The 20719-nt window shown below is 35.2% G+C and overlaps 1 protein-coding gene across 1 annotated transcript in view; it reads right to left on the bottom strand.

The window, feature by feature from the left end:
- Window positions 1–20719, bottom strand: part of LOC145293996 (uncharacterized) — a 126882-nt gene that overhangs the window by 27543 nt on the left and 78620 nt on the right. Inside the window, exons 3-4 of the mRNA XM_080140909.1 lie at window positions 14704–14836; window positions 2835–2988 (exon numbers count right to left, since the gene is read on the bottom strand). Of these exons, the coding sequence (XP_079997035.1) occupies window positions 2835–2988; window positions 14704–14836 (287 nt within the window). The remainder of the gene's footprint in view (window positions 1–2834; window positions 2989–14703; window positions 14837–20719) is intronic.

Here is a 20719-nt window from a genome sequence, read left to right as displayed (position 1 = left end):
TATAAACGAAAAAACGAAAGTCTAAAGATAAGTTAAAAAAATATCTTTAAATGTTTTTTTTTTTTAATATAAATAATAACCAAAGCGTAAAGTTAAAATAGAGGGGGTGAAGCAGTCACATCTTTTGAGTTAATATTTTATTTTGTTGTAAATATATAGTTGCTACTGAGTGAGCGTTAGTGGGGGGTAATGTAGCAGTCGTATATTGGGGTATTTAGTTCTCTCCCATAGCAAGAACTCTGACACTAGAGTCGGAAAGTGGAATTGAGAAGTCAGCGCGCACGATTCAAATAACTAATATGTCACGTCTCAACGTAATAGGTATATACGGCTCACATTGTCCAAAACGAAATTTCACATTCTTCAAACGGATTGGTTTTATGCAGCTAAATATCATCTAATTTGCATACAAATAGCGTGAATTCCCGTTGATTACCTGCAAAAAGTGTCTGGGCAGCCCCGTCGGCATCCTCCGTTGAGGGCGCCTCAAGCGATTAGCAATAAACTAATCCCTTTTCAAAGAAAGAAGGCAAAGCCTGAGAGAATGGACCTCCTAGAACTGCACAGAACTTAACCGCAAAATAAACAGGGACCAGGTCATTACAGGAATGGTCTAATTTTTGTTGATTTTGGGGCTTGAGATAAAATCCTTGGCCGTATTTTGATGTATTATTTCCTCATGCTGTGAATGAACAAGTACCATTGGATAATTGACCAATCGGCCACTCAGATGACTTGGTGTAAGAATAAAATTTGTTGGACTTCTCATGGCGCCTACGAAAGTTTTTCTTTCTGGCTTTTTAATCAGTTGAAGTTTAGAGAGTCCTTATGTCACTGGCTCTGTTGATGAGATGAAATCTAAATAGATGCGTGGCGCCTTCCTTTTTTGTAGAGATAGACTGCTATTTATCTTTTTTAATTTCTTGAAGCATTGTACTTCCAGCATCAATGAATAAATGCAGTTTTCTTATCACCCCCCCACTTTTGCCTTCTTCCTTTTGACTCAAATAACTAATACGTCACGTCTCAACGTAACACGTATGCGTCTCACATTCCTAAAAACGAAATTCCCCATTATTCAAACGGCTTGTTTTTATGTAGCTAGATTTCATCTAATTTGCATACAAATAGCGAAAATCCGCGTTAATTCGCGTGACCGTTGAGAATAAAAAGCCACTGCGCGTTGCAATTTTTATTTTATTTATTTATTTTAATTATTAAGCAATTGAACGCGCAGACATGTGGACGTTTTTGACGTAATTTTTATACTCACTATAATTTCCCCTAAAGAATACAAAGTAATTTTTGTTAACCTTTAACATCTATTTATTTAATCTGCGAATTGGATCGACTTGGCATCTAATTGATTTTAACAGGCATTTTAACAGATGAAGATTCTCTCACAAACAACTTTAATCAACAAAATGTGAATAAACCTTTATCTCAACTTCATTATTCGAATTTCGAAGAATAACAGAGTAAATCCATATCGATCATTTATTATAGATTACGAATGGAGATTTAGTATCTGTCTGAATCTAAAACTATGCTATTACTTCTATTAATTATATTGTTGTACTACGTTTTAAGGATCAATTAAGTTACAGACTAATACATTATCTTTCAATTCTAAATTCAAAGGAGCTAATGTAGTATCAGTTCTCGTGATACCATTCACCCACATATTACCTTCTCTTTTGAAAGGAGGGTAGTGTATTATGTTTTGTTTTAATGATACCACCCTCCCAAGCATTACCTCCTTATTTTAGGAAGCAGTGGCAGTGTAGTATATATTCTTTGGTTATTATATTTTCTCCAGTTTTATATGTGTTTTGTTGCTATGGGATCATCTCCCCAGGCACCACCCCCTACTTTGAGAGTAGTGTACTATATGTTCGCTCGTCATGATACCATATTCCAATGCATTCCCTCCTCATTTGGGGGACAGTGTGGTATATGTTAATTCATTATAATACCATTCTCCTAGACTAGCAAAAATTTGCAACCGGGGTAGGGGGGCATATTTTGGCTAATATTAACATTTTTACCATCGCGATCCATCTCATTTGTAACGTAATTTTGGAACCATTAAATTACCGAATAGAAACCTATTTCCTGTTTGAAGTAAAGTTTAAGGACAAAAGTATTGAGTTTATATGTGCGGATAAACCAGAGGCAAACAATTATTTGTTCACACGTAGCTATTGTATTAAAAAACAAAAAACAAAACAAAACAAAGCATATCGCATATCTAATCAAAATGCAAAAGAATTTTAAAAATCTAAAAGTTTTACTTTCGTTACAATCTTATTTATATAACTCACTATATTTGTTTGTCTGTCTGTCTTCATTTTTTCAAAATGCATCTCCTCCGAGACACAAGGCCGCAGAGTGACGCAAGGTGGATTAAATGATTACATTTTTTGCTTATTATATATATATATATATATATATATATATATATATATATATATATATATATATATATATATATATATATATATAAGCCAGTAAAAATAGCTATTACGGGCTAAAATAATGAAAAAATAAAACTTAGCAAGCGCAAGTAGACTAAATGTATTATTTATACGTATGTGCAAATATATATATTTATACGTAAAAGTCAGTTCAATTTAACTTATTTCTTGTCCATATGACTATATCTCAAACGGTAACGACTAAGATTGGAGCACTATATGTTTTAGTTTCAGTTCTAGTTGATGGCACCCGTCATATATTATTAAAATATATTAATCGAATTTTGCGACTGGGAAACGTCGGGCGCCCAGCTAGTGAAAATATAAAAGAAAACATCGATCGATCTTGTTATTAACCTTTGCACTCTGGTTTGTCAGCGAAGCGCTTGAATTCCGGGTATACAGTTGGACCTTCTGTTTTAGAAAAGATACCGACACCCTTTGATTTCGCAATGGCGTCGAAGATTTCCCTTGGCATATGCTGGACCATTCGACTGACTGTGCGGGCAGCCTGAAATAGAAATATATCGATTTGAAATGGTTAAACTATAAGTAAACTTATATATATATATATATATATATATATATATATATATATATATATATATATATATATAGACATCCACATACAGTAATGTTTAGCTGTTTCACAGCTCATCAGTGCGGCTAGACAGGCAACTGCATCAAGCCAGGATCGAAACCTGACCGCCCAAATGACAGTCAAGGCTTCTCACCATTGCGCTATACGGCTGATGCTGTGTGTGTAATAAATTAACGATGTTTTGCATAAATAAAGGATGTTGCTTAATTGCGCGCGTATACAAACACACGTATATATATATATATATATATATATATATATATATATATATACGTGTGTGTGTGTGTGCAACTAGGCAACATCCTTTATTTATGCAAATAGTGTTAAAAATAACAGATGTCTTGTGCGTGATTATAGTTTTTTAAAAAAATTTTTTTAAATTATGATAATGATCTTTTTTGTCAAAATAAATATATATATATATATATATATATATATATATATGTTCTATATGTATCACGAACGTTTTCGATTCTTCGAAGAATCATCATCAGATAACAAAAAAAAAAAAATATGAACAACAAATCTGGACAGAGATGAAGAGAATAAACAAAAATCAGCCGACAGCGTGCACGTGAAGTCGGTTAAATACCCAACGACCAAATGAGTGCAAATACAGGAAAAAAATTCATCAATTTAAGTTCTCTTATGTATGTTTCGTTGAACAGCAGTCATGATTCTTGTTTAATTTTCTTGCAATCCATTTTTTTCCTTTTTGACGGGACACCGTTCGAACGTTCTGTTCGAGTATAAAAAGAAAGTTGCGAACGTTTTCTACTTCCATGAGTTGTCTTCAGGCGAGTGATGAGTTAAAAATTGCGTTTGATGAAATTTATTGAAAAGTCGATTAAAATCGTTTAAAATCATTTAAAGCAATTACGCATGCCTTGTCCTTATATTGAGCCTGGTTTTCTAGGTACGTAGGTGTATGAACTGCCTATCATGGTGGATGGCATATGACTTATTTCCGACTGTTCTTTTTGGTATATGTTCCTGGAACTTGCTGCTATACACTGGATATTCGAGATGATCCAGTACAGAGGAATTATCTCTACTGTTCTACGAAAATATGCATAAGAGAAAAATGCTGCCCAAATATATATATTGGATCCCCGATATACGAGATTAATTCGTTCCCGGATGAAGCTCGTATCTCGAATTAAAATGGCACCATTAAGGAGACGTAGTGAAACAAGACGCACTCGACCACCTAGCGGTTGTATCTGGAAATTTGTAACTTGGATTTTCGTTCGTATGTAGGGGAGGATTTTTGCTCTGAAGCCATCTCGTATCTCGAAGTAGCTCGTATGTCGGGGGTCCATTGTATCTCTCTCTCTCTCTCTCTCTCTCTCTATATATATATATATATATATATATATATATATATATATATATATATATATATATATATATACAGCGAAATAGTCTCTCTATTAATGGCTAAAATATGCAACCTTCTTTGGAATCACTAACTGCCATTCGCTTATAATTCATTACAGACCTCTCGGGTAACTGACAATGTTTACATTGTCAGTTCGTTTACTCTCAGCAGTTGCCGAATGATAATAAAATAGTTAGGAGCGCCGACTCTGCTGTAGATGGTCGAGTTTCGTACCTGGTTTGAAGCATTTGCTTGTCTAGCCACTCTGAAGAACTATGACACAGCGAAACAGTCTGACAATGACTATATATATACACACATGCACACACATACACACACATATATTATACTTATAGTATTATATATATATATATTTTTTTTTTTTTCAACAGTATCCGTTGTCGTATTTCAATCAAATAAGAATTCCTCAGGTTATGCCATGATTGACATTTTTTTTGTTTATCTTTTATAAGCCAATTGCGTTTACATTTACTGCGGCCTATTCCTATTAAATGTCTTATTTTATTGCATCGCCATGGACTTAAACACAAGTTTCGTTCACTCCTGTTTGCTTATTAGCTTCTTCCGTTTTTCCACTCTGTAGTTAGGCGCACCCGCCCTTTTTTTTTTTTTTTTTTTTTTTTTTTACAAAAGTGGATTTAAGTAAGTTAATTAAGTCGGTGGCTATCTCAAGGTGTGATTTGTCCCGTGTCTAGCGTTTGTGGCTCACTCGCTTCTTCGCTTGACAGGTTTTATTTAGGCAACTAACACTATAATTTGTGAAAGAGAAGTAGGTATGAATATATCTGGTATTTCCTAAGTTAATAGCTTCGAAATTGACTACCGCTCCTTTATAGTTAATAAATTTTTTTCCTGGAACCAACCCTGTTCCAGCTATGATCTTATTCAAGAGCAAACCTCTTTAGGTATGTCACACAATGATGGAAGTCAAACATTTTCAGACCTTGCCAGCAGTGATGAAGTTGACAATTATTTTCAACTTTGTCAATATTTGACAGGCCTGAAGAAGTTTGGCCTTGATTAAGGTCACAACCGAAACATGTCTACACATATGTAGTAAAAATGTTTGCATGCATAAACATTTATTCTAAAATATAGCTCTACTTGTTATTAAGTACTATTTCATAAACATGGTAGGTCTATGGGATTAATTTCTATGAACAAAACCTTACAAAGACTAATCGTTTTCAATATATGTGGTTACTTTTAATGGATATTTAAATATATATATTTAAATAATAAAAACATACATATTCTTCATTGTATTCTTATGATTGAAGATTGATTTTTTTCTGTTCGCACATGCTATATATCTATATATAAAGTCCAATGATTGTCTGTATGTGTTTGTGTGTTCCCTACAGAAATAAAAGTTAGAGAATCTACATAAAATCTTAAAGTTTTTTCTTATGTAAAATTTACCGACAATTGACAATGGAAGCGTTTCGGAATCTCTAAGTGTGCCAACTGACAATCTCATTAACTCCTGCTTTCGAGTGACCATCAGGATTGATAATCGGTGATTTACTTGTATAAAAAAAAACTGTGCGAAGTGAATTCGCTAGTTGTCATCGTCGTCGTCGTCGTAGTAGTAGTAGTAGTAATAATAATAATAATAATAATAATAATAATAATAGTACTTTATAGAATTGAATAGAGAACTCTTCGACTTTTCTTGTACTTATCAACAACCATAGACAACTCAAAGATAAGAGTTTATAGTCAGGAGGCAAAATCTTGAAAATTCACTTTAGGGGGTACGGAATGTTAGGAACAGGCATTCATGTCAGACTGTTAGAGGGGTCCATACTGAGGTTTTGCAGGTGGATGCCCATTCAATTAGGCCTTTAATAATTTTTTAGAGCAAAAACAAAATGGCCGCCATGGTTGAAAATACAGTACTATTATAATGTGACATAGCTCCATATCTATTTGAGATAATGTTATGAAATTTGCTGTAATTGGAGATAATATTATTTGTGATGTATATTAAACTTTGTTTAGTAAGAATTCCATACATTTAAAATGATTTTATTATCACTTTTTAGCCAAATTTCTGACGAACTTCATTGGGTCATTCTATCTCAATTCACCTGGCAATTAAACCCACTAATTCCGAATTACTTGAAAATTGGCACAAAATTTCCTCTTGGAGAGTTAAGATGATTTGCCAAATTATTTGGTTGTAAACGTTATGGTTCAGATTTTAGGAGGGTGTAAAGTTTGCATATTTGGCTACTAAATTTAAGCCATGAAACGTCACAAAATTTCAATGTTATCTAAATTTTTAAAAAATACTTCCACAAATTCAATATTTCTGAAATTTGGTAGGTAAAACATTTAGAGACTGTATAATCCAAATATTTAATTATTTTAACTCTATATTGAATAGAAAAATATTTTGTTCAACCAAAAGCAGCCCCCCCCCAAAATAATTTTTAGACCTAAGACGCTTACGGTCAGTATAGAGAAAATACATCTCATTCAATTGTCATAAAACTTCTTTTTTATAGCATCAACTATATGATTGTTTAAGTTCTCCAAAGAATTTGGTGGGGTTCTTTGTCTAGTTTGGAAGATAATTATTGCAAAAAACAAAATGGCTGCCAAAGCGAAAAATGATTTTCTTAAAATCTTTTATTTTATTCACTTGTATTTAATCTATGAATAAGAAGTTTATATATGTGATGAATGTAATATATAATAAGTTATAATTATTATCTGTCGGCTCCCACTAGTGTCCGTGTATCGGGTACTGCCATTTTGTTATCTTTCTTCGTTTTTTCCATGAGAAAGGGAAAGATGATAGTGCCATTCGCTGTAGATGTTGTTTATGAGCTTAATAGATATTAAAAAAAAAAATAAAGCATGAACACATTTGATTAGTTAAGCTAGTGTTCTTTAGAGTATGATAATGTGCTAATTTGCATAATTTTTATTTGTTCTTATTCTCCAACAGCATGTTCTGAGTTGAGCTGAGCTTCAATATGGAGTCGAGTGTGAGCACCCAAATCTCTCAGAAGTCTTCCGGTACAAGTATTGATTGGACCCTGTGCATTTTTTGTCAGAAGAAAGACCCAAAGAAACCTATTAGAAATCTTGGAGAGGTTGGAATTCAAAGGGCCCGCATAGCTGCTGCAGAACGCAAGAAGTACAATGATTCTGAAAACTTCCGCACTATAGAAAGAATTCAAGCCATTGATTTTGAGAAAATCATTAAAGAGATTAAAGTCATCAATCACAAAGACTGTTATTCTACCTTCACAAGTTCCTTAAAACTAACACGGCTCAGAACAAAGTATGAACGCACCATTACTTCAAGCAGTGCATCTGAGAGTCCACCACGAAAACCTTCATTACGCAGTAAATCTTCCACTATGAACACTGACTTGTGCATCTTCTGCCAAAAGAAAAGCAACAAAGAAACATACTTAGTTGCCACTTTTGAAGTTTCTGACAAAATTCTTGAAGGAGCTCAAACAAGCTATGTTATGCAGTGTCGTCTAGCAGGAGTTACTGATCTTGTAGCGGCAGATGCCAGGTATCATCTTCAGTGTTACGTCGAGTTCAATAGAAAAGCATCCAAGTCCTATACAATTACAGCTGAAACGCCCAGAGATATATGCTTTAACAAAGTCGCGTCAGAAGTGTCAACTGGATTGGCACGAGGTGATATCTATTCGCTGAATGATGTTTGGGATAGGTACTCTTCCTTACGCAGAGAATTTGGCATTGAAGCTGGATCATACCGGGATAATAGATTCCGCCTTAAAGAGAAACTGCACCGAATTCTTCCCGGGCAAATATACTTTGTACCACAACTTAATCCACATCAACCACAGCTGTTGTTTTCTACACAGTCATCCAAGATTGCTGTTCAGACATTGAAAAATAAATCTGAGGAAATGGAGACCAACACATTTGTGAATGATCTCAGGCAAATCCAGTTCTCACAATCAGAGACAGATGCAATGCTAACTTTGCATCACTGTGCGTTACGCATTAGAAGTGACATAAAATCTCACCCTGGACTTGATAACTGCATATCTGTCAGCAAAGAAAATACCGAACAAATTATTCCAGAGAGCTTGTTTCTTTTTCTCGGTATTTTGCTGTCAGAGAAAGTGGACAGAGAGGAAGATGACAACTTTGTGAAACGGACCGCATTGAGCATCAGTCAAGACCTTGTCTATGCTGTCTCGAAACGTAAAAGGCTTACACCAAAACATGTTGGACTAGGCCTGGCAATTCATTAGGCGACCCGGTCGAAATCGCTCGTTGAACTTGTCCATCACACTGGGCACTGTGCCAGTTATGACCAGGTGCGTAGACTGGACGCAACTCTTGGAGTTCACTATCTGCAACAGTTTGCAGATAATAAAGAGGTTGACCTAAAGGAAATCCTCAGCTATGAACTTTCGCCAGTTCCACTTTCACTTGCAGATACCTCTGGGGTAATACGATCGACAAACAAAGCAGCTTTGGGCAACATTCTCCAGAAAAGAACAACTGTAGAGAAACACCTGCCAATAACAAACCTGAAAACTTGTGTGATCATCGATGGTCAGGCACTTGTCCAAGCAATTGGAAAACCTGCAAATATCCAAAACTTTGGACAACTCGCTGACCATTTTGTGACCTCAGTCTTTAGTCACTTTAGTCAATCATGCTCCAGAGTCAATGTCGTATTTGATCGGTATGAAGCACATACCATCAAGGATACCACTCGAATTTCTTGGATTGGAAAAAGCCGGCCAATATATCGCAAAGTGAATAACAGGGACGTACCATTACCTGTTAACTGGAGACAGTTTATTGACCTCCCAGAGAACAAAAAAGATTTAGAACAGTTCTTGAGTATGGAGCTGATTCGTCAAGCAAAATTAACACAAAAAGAACGCGATGTTGTGACTTCTGGAGGATTCCATGACAGGATGGCTGCAGAATCATCCCGTGGAACAAACGTCAATTCCTTAAAGTGTAACCACGACGAAGCTGATACCAGAATACTGTTACATTGTAAATGTGTTACAGATCTTGGATTTGAGCGGCTGGTCATTAGTTTCAGAGACACAGACATTCTTGTCCTCCTTGTTCACTTTGCCAGTTACCTAACCAGAGAGATCTGATTCCAGACAGGAACAGCAAAGGATAGGAGTTTTGTTGCTGTACACAATGTAGTGCTTGATCCTGTTCTTCGTCGCAACCTTCCCGGATTCCATGCCAAATCAGGCTGTGACACAGTCAGCCAATTTTGTGGCATTGGCAAAACAACAGCCTGGAAAACATTCACCAGTTATGGTCCCTTACTGGATGGACTTGGACGCGGCACACTCACGGAACAAACTCTGACTGATGTAAAGAAATTCATCTGCAGGCTCTATTCCAACAATGAAAATGACACAAAAATCAATAATGTGCGTTTTAAAATGTTCCTCAAGGGTTCCAAAGATCCCGAGAGATTACCACCAACTCGGTCTTCCTTGAAGCGAGCACATTATCAGTGTAAAGTTTGGCTCTCTTCACTGATCGCATGTCCAGACATTTGTACCCCGGTTGGAAATGGATGGAATCAGGATGGCACAACTGGAAATATACTGCCTCATCTGATGAGCGATGATCCATTGCCAGAGATTTACCTTAAACTCACACAATGCCAGTGCAAGAACTGTGAATCTCAAAGATGCGGTTGTCGTCTGAAGAAACTGAGATGCACCACCGGTTGTGGTTGTTCTGCGGAAACTTGTCGAAATCCTTTGAACTGTGTCCATGATGATTCAGACTAGATTATATTTTCATGTTTTTTGGTTATTTTAGCATGAGACCATCTTATAAATGTTATGATAACATCATAAATTTTAAAAATCGGTGATTTTGTCATAATTTTACAATGGTTTTCATCTTTGATTTGAATAAAAAGTGATAATAAAATTATATTAAAAATATTTCATGATTTTATCTTAAATACACATGAAGCTATGTCAGTTATAAGTGCTGTATTTTCGACCATAGCGGCCATTTTGTTTTTGCTCTAAAAAATTAATAAAAGCCTAATTGAATGGGCATCCACCTGAAAAACCTTCAGTATGGACCTCTCTAACAGTCTGACATGAATGCCTGCTCCTAACATTCCGTACCACCTAAAGTTATTTTTAGGCCTCTTTTCAGATTTTGCCTCCTGACTAATGTTGGAGGGGGGGGGGGCTGCATTTGGTTGAACAAAATATTTTTCTATTCAATATAGAATTAAAATAATTAAATATTTGGATTATACAGTCTCTAAATGTTTTACCTACCAAATTTCAGAAATATTGAATTTGTGGAAGTATTTTTTAAAAATTTAGATAACATTGAAATTTTGTGACGTTTCATGGCTTAAATTTAGTAGCCAAATATGCAAACTTTACACCCTCCTAAAATCTGAACCATAACGTTTACAACCAAATAAGTTGGCAAATCATCTTAACTCTCCAAGAGGAAATTTTGTGCCAATTTTCAAGTAATTCGGAATTAGTGGGTGTAATTGCCAGGTGAATTGAGATAGAATGACCCAATGAAGTTCGTCAGAAATTTGGCTAAAAAGTGATAATAAAATCATTTTAAATGTATAAAAATATGGAATTCTTACTAAACAAAGTTTAATATACATCACAAATAATATTATCTCCAATTACAGCAAATTTCATAACATTATCTCAAATAGATATGGAGCTATGTCACATTATAATAGTACTGTATTTTCAACCATGGCAGCCATTTTGTTTTTGCTCTAAAAAATTAATAAAAGCCTAATTGAGTGGGCATCCACCTGAAAAACCTTCAGTATGGACCCCTCTAACAGTCTGACATGAATGTCTGTTCCTAACATTCCGTACCCACTAAAGTGATTTCTAGGCCTCTTTTCAGATTTTGCCTCCTGACTATTAAGAAGTTCTAAGAAGGACAGTGAAACAGTAACTTGATTAACCTCGACGGGATAGGGATGCTGAGTCTCGTAACTGTATCCCCATTAATTACTGCCTTCCGTAGATGTTGTTGTCTCACTACGTTTTGACCAATTAATCTTCTGGCCTACTTTTAGTAGGATTGAAACCGTTATCTTCCGCCGCCCTTCGGGGCCCGTGCTACAGTTGATAGAAGCGTTGAATCACTACGGTTTTAAGATAGTGGTTTCAACCCTACCCAAAACAGACCAGAGGATTAGTTGGCCAAAACGTGAATAGACGACAACAACTATGGAAGGCAGTAATAACTGGCGATACAGTTAAGAGACTCAGCATTCCTATCTCGTCGCGGTTAATCACCTGAAGCAGGCCAGAGGATGAGTTGGTCCAAACGTGATGAAACAACAATAAATGTGAAGATGAGGATAACAGTCCACAAATAAATAATTAAATAAATAATTGAATAAATAAATATACAAATTACTCATCTCAAAGGATTACAAATAAATAAATAAATAAATAAATAACAACTTGATCACAATGGTTGAAATTAGCTGGGAATTAGATTATTTTAGAGAACGACTCAATAAGAATTTGTTTACATTGAACTTGAAAACGACCATGCTATAAGCTGGGAAACACCCCTTAGTATTGTGTTCCACAGGGAGTAGTTCTTGGGAAATTTTTTTTTTCATGGAAGTTCTGTTTAGTTATAAGTATGCAGAGGGAGAAAAAATTATTTACAGTGGTTGTAACTAGATGAGTTCTTGTTGTAAATGTTTTACATGAATTAGAGATTAGTCGAGTACCTATCATGAAAATAATGATAAAGTAGAGAAAGACTAGCGAGATCTTTTTTTTTTTTCGAAGGAAAAAGGTTGTTGAGAAGAGAGAGCAATCTCCTTAAAGCTCATATCTCATATATAAAACTCATTATGTTTGTTTGTCTGTCTGTTTGCTCCATTTTTCAAACTGTATCTCTTTCTAAACAGAACGGCTAAAATAATTGCAAATTATTATGGGTCTTTACCCGGTCAAAATAGTGATTAAGGGGCCAAAATATTTGCTAATGGGTCGAAATGTAAAGAACTTAAAACTTGATAAGCGTAAGTCGATAATTACTCTGCTACGCATGAGAAAATATAGATATACATTTACGCATTAATGTTAGTTTATTTTCGGCTTTTTCTTATCCGACTAAGGATGACTCACACGGTAACGTCTCTGGCTGGAACCCTACAAGTTTCGGTTTCGATTCACGCTGATGGCACTTAAGACATAATTAATTTTTTTTTTTCACTTTTGAAATCTCGACTATACATTGGATACAATATTATATGAAATAATCAATAGAGAATTGATTCTATAATAATATATCCAAAATTTGGATAAAATAAAATAACATATTCACTCGTATTTTACGACAGGGCAACGCCGGACGCACTCCACTAGTTGCACCCCTTGTTTTAACAAGATTCTGGATTTTTCGGAACCGAGCTCCAGTTCAGACCTGTAATCAAAGTCTTACCCCAAATCCGTTGCCAAGGTTGCTGGAAAATGGTCCCACAAAGTATCTCATTTTTGATGCAATAATCTACCTGCATAAGAGTTAAATTCGTCCTAATTTTGAGTACTGTTGCTACACATTGGGAGGTGCTGTTCTCTTCGAGATCTAGTGGAGCACGTTTTTTCTCCTCCAAACTACCTCTTTTTCACAGAAGAAACGTTGCTATTCTTTTTTTTTCTATCGTTATTTTCATGAGCTTTAATCGATGCAAACTCCTCTAACGCATACACAACGAAAACTGATCTAGCTACAACCATTGTGAATAGTTCCTTTCCATCTATCTCTTTCTTTACCTAAAATTAAACGAAATTTCCATTACCCAAAGTTTCTTTCTAGATCTGCCTGTCTATGGAACATGGTGCCGCAGGATTGTAACAGAGCACGAACGCACATATGGTTGCTATATTCAAATACCGAGCCATGTAGGAAATGATGCCAAGGTAAGGAAAAAGAAAAAGACTATAAAAAGGAAATATATTACATGACAGACGTGAATGACGTCACGGCCGTACCGAGAAGTCAGGCGTGGTGGGAGAATGAGGAAATAAATGTTATTTTTATAAAAAAAAAAAGAAAGTCGAGTTATTACTCATCTCATGTTCCTTTGCGACTGAATCTACAATGTGTTGGGTTTACGTGTGCAAACTTGTAGTATGTTACAGGACTGCTTCCCAGCTGATTACAACATGGTCGTTTTCAAGTCCTACGTAAATAAATTCTTGTTGAATTGCTCGGTTATTGTCATGAGGACTTCTCCGTGAACAAGATATGAACTCTTTCGAACTGTATAAATTAACTGAGAGTTACGACTCTTGGGTGGTCAGTGTATTTCCGTAGTCTACCATCTTTACTTACTACGACGTATTGCTCTTTGTATGTGCTGTTTTCTGTTTCAATATATTTTACCTTTTCTAACTTATTTCTGTGTCCATGTTTTCTTCAGTGACCTTCCAAGGCCACAACAACTCGGCGACGAGGGATTTAAATTTCCAAAGGGAATAGCCACAACACTTATATAATCAAATTCTACGTAATCATCAACATCATTACCAACCGTTATGGTTTTGTCTGCCATTCACTTAACCCTTATCATTGAGTGGCCTTTGAGCCTTAACAACTGGAGACACCTAAGTAAAAAAAACAAAAAAACAAAAAAAAACAAAAAACAAAAAACAAACAAAAAAAAACCCAGCACAGTCGATAAAAGATCAAATCATCTAAATAAAAACGATTGGGTTTCAATGATATCCTAAAGCACTCGTATTCTCTAGTAACATTGAAAATACAGATACTTCGGAACAAGATCACAGTGTAGTATCTGTTCTGATGCTACACTTCACCATTTCTGTCCTCGGTCAGCGGAGAAGAAATCCTTCATGACTGAGACAATTTTTTATTTTTGTTCCTATCCAGAGTGCCCCTTCTTAGGGAGCTGGATTTCCCCACATTAAAAACCGACCTAGTGTCTAACTGTGTCCTCGTGGGGAAGCAAGTAAATAGGAACATTGAAGATACAAATTTAATTGAAAGGCAGTGTGTTTATGTGTGTGTGATATGTGTGTGTGTGTGTTTATGTGTGTGTGTTTATGTGTGATATGACTTAGCCGTTAGATTAGCTCTTGTTATATTCGGGTACACTTCACGGCTATTGCATGTTTTTGCATGAATCAAAATATTTAGTTTCAGAGTTTGTACAACGGCATTTCACTGACCTTTTCGTGCGCTTTCTCGGAGACGAGGTGCGTGACCGCAACGGATAGACTCGGTGGACGAACGCCGCGCCAATATATATCACCACCATACGTGATGTAGGCGAAACGGAACATGGGCTTCACGATCAACTCGCTGTGGACAATCAGAAGAAAAACGAAACAATGATAAACGATTAACAATAATGAAATAAAAAGGAATTAGTTTTAAACACTCGATAATAATTTAACATTTAACGGTTACAAAACCAGACGAGTGTAAAATTGTTTTGTTTTTTTAATAAATACTGCTATTCATTAAAAATAAAATTGGATTTTTTTTTTCCAAATTTTCAAATAATAAAACATTCATCTTTAGGAAATTGAATAGTTTGTTCTTTTGGTTTTGTAATTTTTCTTTTCTTTTTCTTTTTTCTTCCTCTTATATGCCTTGGTGGTGGTAATCCCTGACACAACTTGATGTTTGGAGTTAAGTTAAAATGATGTTTTTATGAGCGATTACAGTTTTGGGCGCCTGTCGAACGCATGTCTTATAAAAAGGAAGTCCCTATTTGAGACACTCGATAAAAAATTAAGATCTAACGGTTAGAAAGATCAGATGAGTGTGAAATTGTTTTTAAACAAATATTGCCATTTATCTATATCTATAAATTTTCCTACTGTGTGTGTGTATGTGTGTGACGCGGTTTATCTCAGCCTACAGGCAACCCACCCAGGCAAGTTAGGTAAATAAATGAAGCTTATGACCCAGCGGATGTTTTAATGATATTTATACTCATGTTTGGTGTATGGAAATAAAAAAAAATGCAAAAAAGTCACATTTTTAGTGATCCCTTAATCCCTGTATCTATATATCTATATATCTGTGTCCATATGTGTCTGACAGAACTTTCGGTGAATCTATATAGTTGGCCTATATTTCTATAGATCTATGTCTATGTCTATATACCTTTCTGTGGTCTATATATCTATATGCTTATAATATCCTATGTATCTATCTATCTATGTGTATCTATATAACTTTCTGTGTATCTGTATACCTATATATATATATATATATATATATATATATATATGTGTGTGTGTGTGTGTGTGTGTGTGTGTGTGTGTGTGTATGTGTGTGCGTGTGTGTGTCGATGTGTCTATATATGTGTCTATCTATATATCTAGACTATATATCTATATATCTGTGTCTATGTCTATATACCTTTTTGTGTATCTACATATCTATATGCCTATAATGTCCTATGTATCTATCTATCTATATGTGTCTATGTGTGTGTCTATGTATGTCTGTCTATCTGTCCATGTCTAATATTCAATTCCACCAACATCATTTTATTCTATAGTATTATTTTTCCAGCGACCACTATGCCTAAAAGACGGAAAGGTTCGTTGGATCAGAAAACGAATCAAACTGTGACATCTCAAGAGAGAAGACGACAAATGTCTCCAGAGTCAAAGAAGAAAAAAAGAAGGCTTGAGAGAAATCGGCAGGTCACAGCTGATGCGAGGCGACAGGAGGCACCACACACCAGGGATGAAAGACTGCAAGAGAATCAGGAAACTACTGCTAATGCGAGGCGAGGGGAGTCACTACACACCAGGAGTTTATGGCGTGATCAGTACAGAAGACAGACAGCTGATCAGCGAGAGCACCAGAGAAAACAACTAGGCCTTGCTTACAATAAAGCATGCGCCGCTGAAAAAAATCATCTCTGGAGACCAATTGGTTTCCTACTCCAGTGTTGGATCTCTCATCACTGAAGATGGTGCAGCTTCCCCAATGGCCACAGTATGCCCACGTTTCATGCGATTAAATGGAAAAATGATGCAAGAGACATGTGTTGTAAGAACGGAAAGGTTGCCCCACCAACATTTCCTGATCATCCTGATCCATTGAAACAACTTTGGGAAGGAAATCATCCCCACTCTACATGCTTCCTCAAGTACGCTAGGCAGATAAACAATTCCCTAGCAATGGTATGTCTCAAAGTCGATCACCCACCAGGCTCACCTGGACACTATGGATGCCAACCAACAGTCACCATACAAGGAAAAGTATCCATACTGATGCGGGAACTGCAGCCAGATGTAGGACAAGAACCCAAGTTTGCCCAGCTTTATGTCATGGACCCTGATCATGCTAAAAAAAGAGAATGAAGTCAGGCTAGCTACTATAACCCTACCAGCATCAGCTACTGTCCATGAAAATCAGATTCTCCAGAACGTCACTGATATTCTTCAGCAGTATCTGAGAGACTGAAACCCTTATGCCCATGACTTTAAGATGGCCTGTCAGATCCTCCACTAAGAGAATCCATAACAATTAAATCCATAGCAATTAAATCTGGTGCTGGATAAAAGAAAATGATCCACTGGAGAGCACTCAAGGAGCTACAACCTAGGACTGAAAGAAATCTCAGTCCTGATGAGCGATGAGACAGTAGAAATACTTTCGTGTTGAACGCTTTCTTGCTGTTGTTGTTTCCACAGTTGTTTCTTTCATGTAGATAAAAATTGTGTAAATACACTATACTTACTCGCTTTTCTTTCACGATATGCAGCCATCTGGCTGCAACGGGGCTACTTGTACATATAAAACTCAGATCAGCTTGCTTAGTCGTTTAAACCGTCCATCCGGTTTGAACAATTCTACGCATGCGTATTACATGAAAACAAAGTCGTGAAAGCTTTTTTTTTAAACGACAATTTTTTCGCGTTTAAAATATGCAAATAAAAACAAAACTAAATCCCTTTTGCTTTTTTTTTCATCGGCATTTTATGAATTTGATTTGTATTTTTCATTGCAAGTTGGAATCGTTATCAAACAGTCAAAAGAAAAAAGAAAACAAAGTTTATAACATTATGTAAAAGTGGTCAAGATGATTAATTAAAGACTTGCCTTTGAAAACTTTATTTTTAGATGATATTCTACTTTTATCTAATGTTTCATTGCAAGTTGGAATCGTTTTCAACCAATTAATTTTTATTTAAAAAAAAAACAATTATTCGAATCCAATTCTTCAGAAAATGCAGCAAAAGTTTTTAGTGTGATTCTTTTAATTAAGAACAAGTGAAGCATGCATGGTCCCCCATGAGTGCACAGTGAACGAGCCATAAAAAAATGACTAAGTTCAGCATTTGCCCCTCCCCACCATTTAGCTCCAAAAGTCCCCAGGGGACGTCAAATCCTGTTGAAAATGAATAAACGGTGCAGTTTTAGGCCTTAACATATGCAAATTTGAGTTCTACATCATGCAAAAAAAAAAAAAATGACTAAGTCCATCATTTGCCCGTCCCCCATTTATCCCCAAAAGTCCCCAAGTCTTAGCATATTTAAATTTGAGTTCAGCACCATGCAAAACTGCTAAACAAACATACACAGAAAATTTTGAACAAATATGGTAAAATATTTAAAAAAAAAAAAAATGGAGTGTTTTAATTAGCTCTAAAAGAGTTCCTGGGGCACACCCAAGAGTTATCGCGAAGTATAGACAAACAAAATTATATCAAAATCAGTTAATTACAACTTTTCAGAAAATTTTATAAAAATCCAAGGCATAATATTTTTGTAAGCACAAAGGTGTCAATTTTAGCCATTTTAACCCGAAAGGCACCCCTAAGGGGGCAACCGGAGTTTTCCCGGAAAATCTGTTCTGTTACTTTTTTTTACTCATATCATGTTTAATGTTTGTGCAAAATTTCAAAAAATTCCAAGGTGTAGTGATTGAGAAAAGTGCGGGCAGACAAACGGACGAACAGAAAAGGGTGAATTTACAGGTCCATCCTTCTTTTGTCCGGGGATCAAAAAAAAATCTTTCATTTTAATTTTTTTTATAGTTTAAAACTTTTTAAATTCATTTTTCATACTACATTTGAAACGCTAAAACAGACGCAAATAAATAAATAAATAAATAAATAAATAAATAACATTACATTACAATAACAAAGCCGTTGACTTGTGATAAGTGTTTTCGTTAAAAGTCGTACTTCTTTGTTTACAAAACCATTCGGCGGAAGTGACGTCAAGCAATTTTTAAGGTTTGGATAACCAACACTGTATGTAATATGGTAAATATTTACTTGATTTCCACGTTAACATTTTCCTTTCAAATGACGACTTTGTAGGTTTTCATGTATGCTGAACACGACTATACCATTTGAATTTTTCGCAAATAAGTACTTTTCGGTTATTAAGTAATGTATATCTTTATATTTAAAGTGATGGCCATCGTTGTACTCGAAAGTGCACATATTTTTGCCATAATTAATATACTCACTATTCGATAGCTAGCCTTAACATATACTGACTCAACGGGTCACGGATAGTCTAGTTAAAAATAAAATTGAAAATTTTCGAATGATAACTGCCAAAATATATCGCCAAAAACTATAATCAGATATAGAAACATTTTTTTTGACTTAACAGTGATTACCACAACTATTGCATATAAGAAAAAGAAGACAAGAAAAAATAACAAAAACAAAAGAACAAACTGTTCAATTTCCTGAAGATAAATATTTTATTATTCAAAAATTTTAGAAAAAAAAAAATTAATTCTGTTTTTAATACATAGCAATATCGCACTCATTTAGTCTTTCTAATCTTTAAATTTTAAGTTATTATCGAGTGTTTCAAATTGAATTCTTTTTTATTACACACGTGTTCGATAGACGCAAAAAAAAACAAACTGTAATCGGACACATAAACATTATTTTGACTTAATTCTAAACATCTCAAGTTATACCAGGGATTACCATCACCATGGTATATAAAAGGAAAAGGTTAAAAAGAAAAACAAAAGAAAAACAAACAAAAACAATAAAAGCGACTGGCTTGCATATCTAACCTCTTTCTTTCCCAGGTTCATTGAAATACGTTCTCCCCATCACTTCCAAAAGTAAGTCGGAGATCTCACAGGAAGGTGTTAAATCAATAAGAAACCTCTATAAAGACAAAACACGAACAAAACAAAGTAAACACATCCATGTTGAAATTCAAAATCTACCTAGCCAATAATATACCCGGTGAACCGAAAATTCAAACAATTGCACTTAAAGGGACCGTTAGAATCATGTTGGAATGAATGCGATAACGGGTGAATGTCTGGCATCTGGTAGGATGCCACATTCCCAGCTTGAACAAAATGAAAATAAACTAAAAAAGCGAGTCGCATAAACTTTTCTTTCCAAATTAATATTTCTGACTAGAAATGACTTTTATCATCTTAACTTAGTTATGTAAACGTTTTGTTATTTAATCATATTTCCCTTGATGCTTTCATTTAACAAACTTTGTTCATGTTAAGTTAGTACTTGCTAGCTGATGACCATAATATCCCCCAGTGCTTCATTTAATATGTATGCATATGTAATATGTATGCATATTTAATATGCTTCATTTTCTTCTTTCGCTGTAACATAACTTTTATATTGATTGTTGGCAATACTCAAAGACGCTATAACGGTCCTACCAAGGACAGAAACCGCACTGGTAGAGTCGCCTCTAGATTATTGGTGACTTCCGATGTTGTGCGCGAATACACACTCTTCTGATAAAACCTGACATAATTATATGGAACAAGTCAGAAAAAGTGGCAACCTTGGTTGAAGTGAGTGTCCCTAATAATGGAGGGCTTAACAGAGCTGAAAGAAAGAAACAAACCAAATATCAAGGTCTCATGTATGATATGAAAATAAACTGGAATCTTAGGGAGATATCAATCATACTAGTTATTATAGGTGCTACAAGACTTATGAAAAAACACCTGAAGTCCTACCTAACTAATATTCCTGGTGAACCAAGTGCAAAAGAGATCCAGACAATTGCACTTAAAGGAACATCGAGGATACTAAAAAGAGCTCTCGGTTGGTTTCAATAAAAAGCAAGGCAATGTTGGCAGCTGGTTTGCCTGTCCCATACCCAACGTTACAATCTTCAAAGGAAGAAAATGCAGTTAGTGCCCTGATGTTCGGTGGACACATAACAAACATACCTTCTTTCCTAAAAGAATAT

The sequence above is a fragment of the Euprymna scolopes genome, chromosome 15 (assembly GCF_053919585.1).
Source record: "Euprymna scolopes isolate OS-2025 chromosome 15, ASM5391958v1, whole genome shotgun sequence".
Taxonomy (NCBI): Eukaryota; Metazoa; Mollusca; class Cephalopoda; order Sepiida; family Sepiolidae; genus Euprymna; species Euprymna scolopes.
Note: the sequence above shows the minus strand (reverse complement) of the source record. Positions and strands in the feature narration are given on the sequence as shown.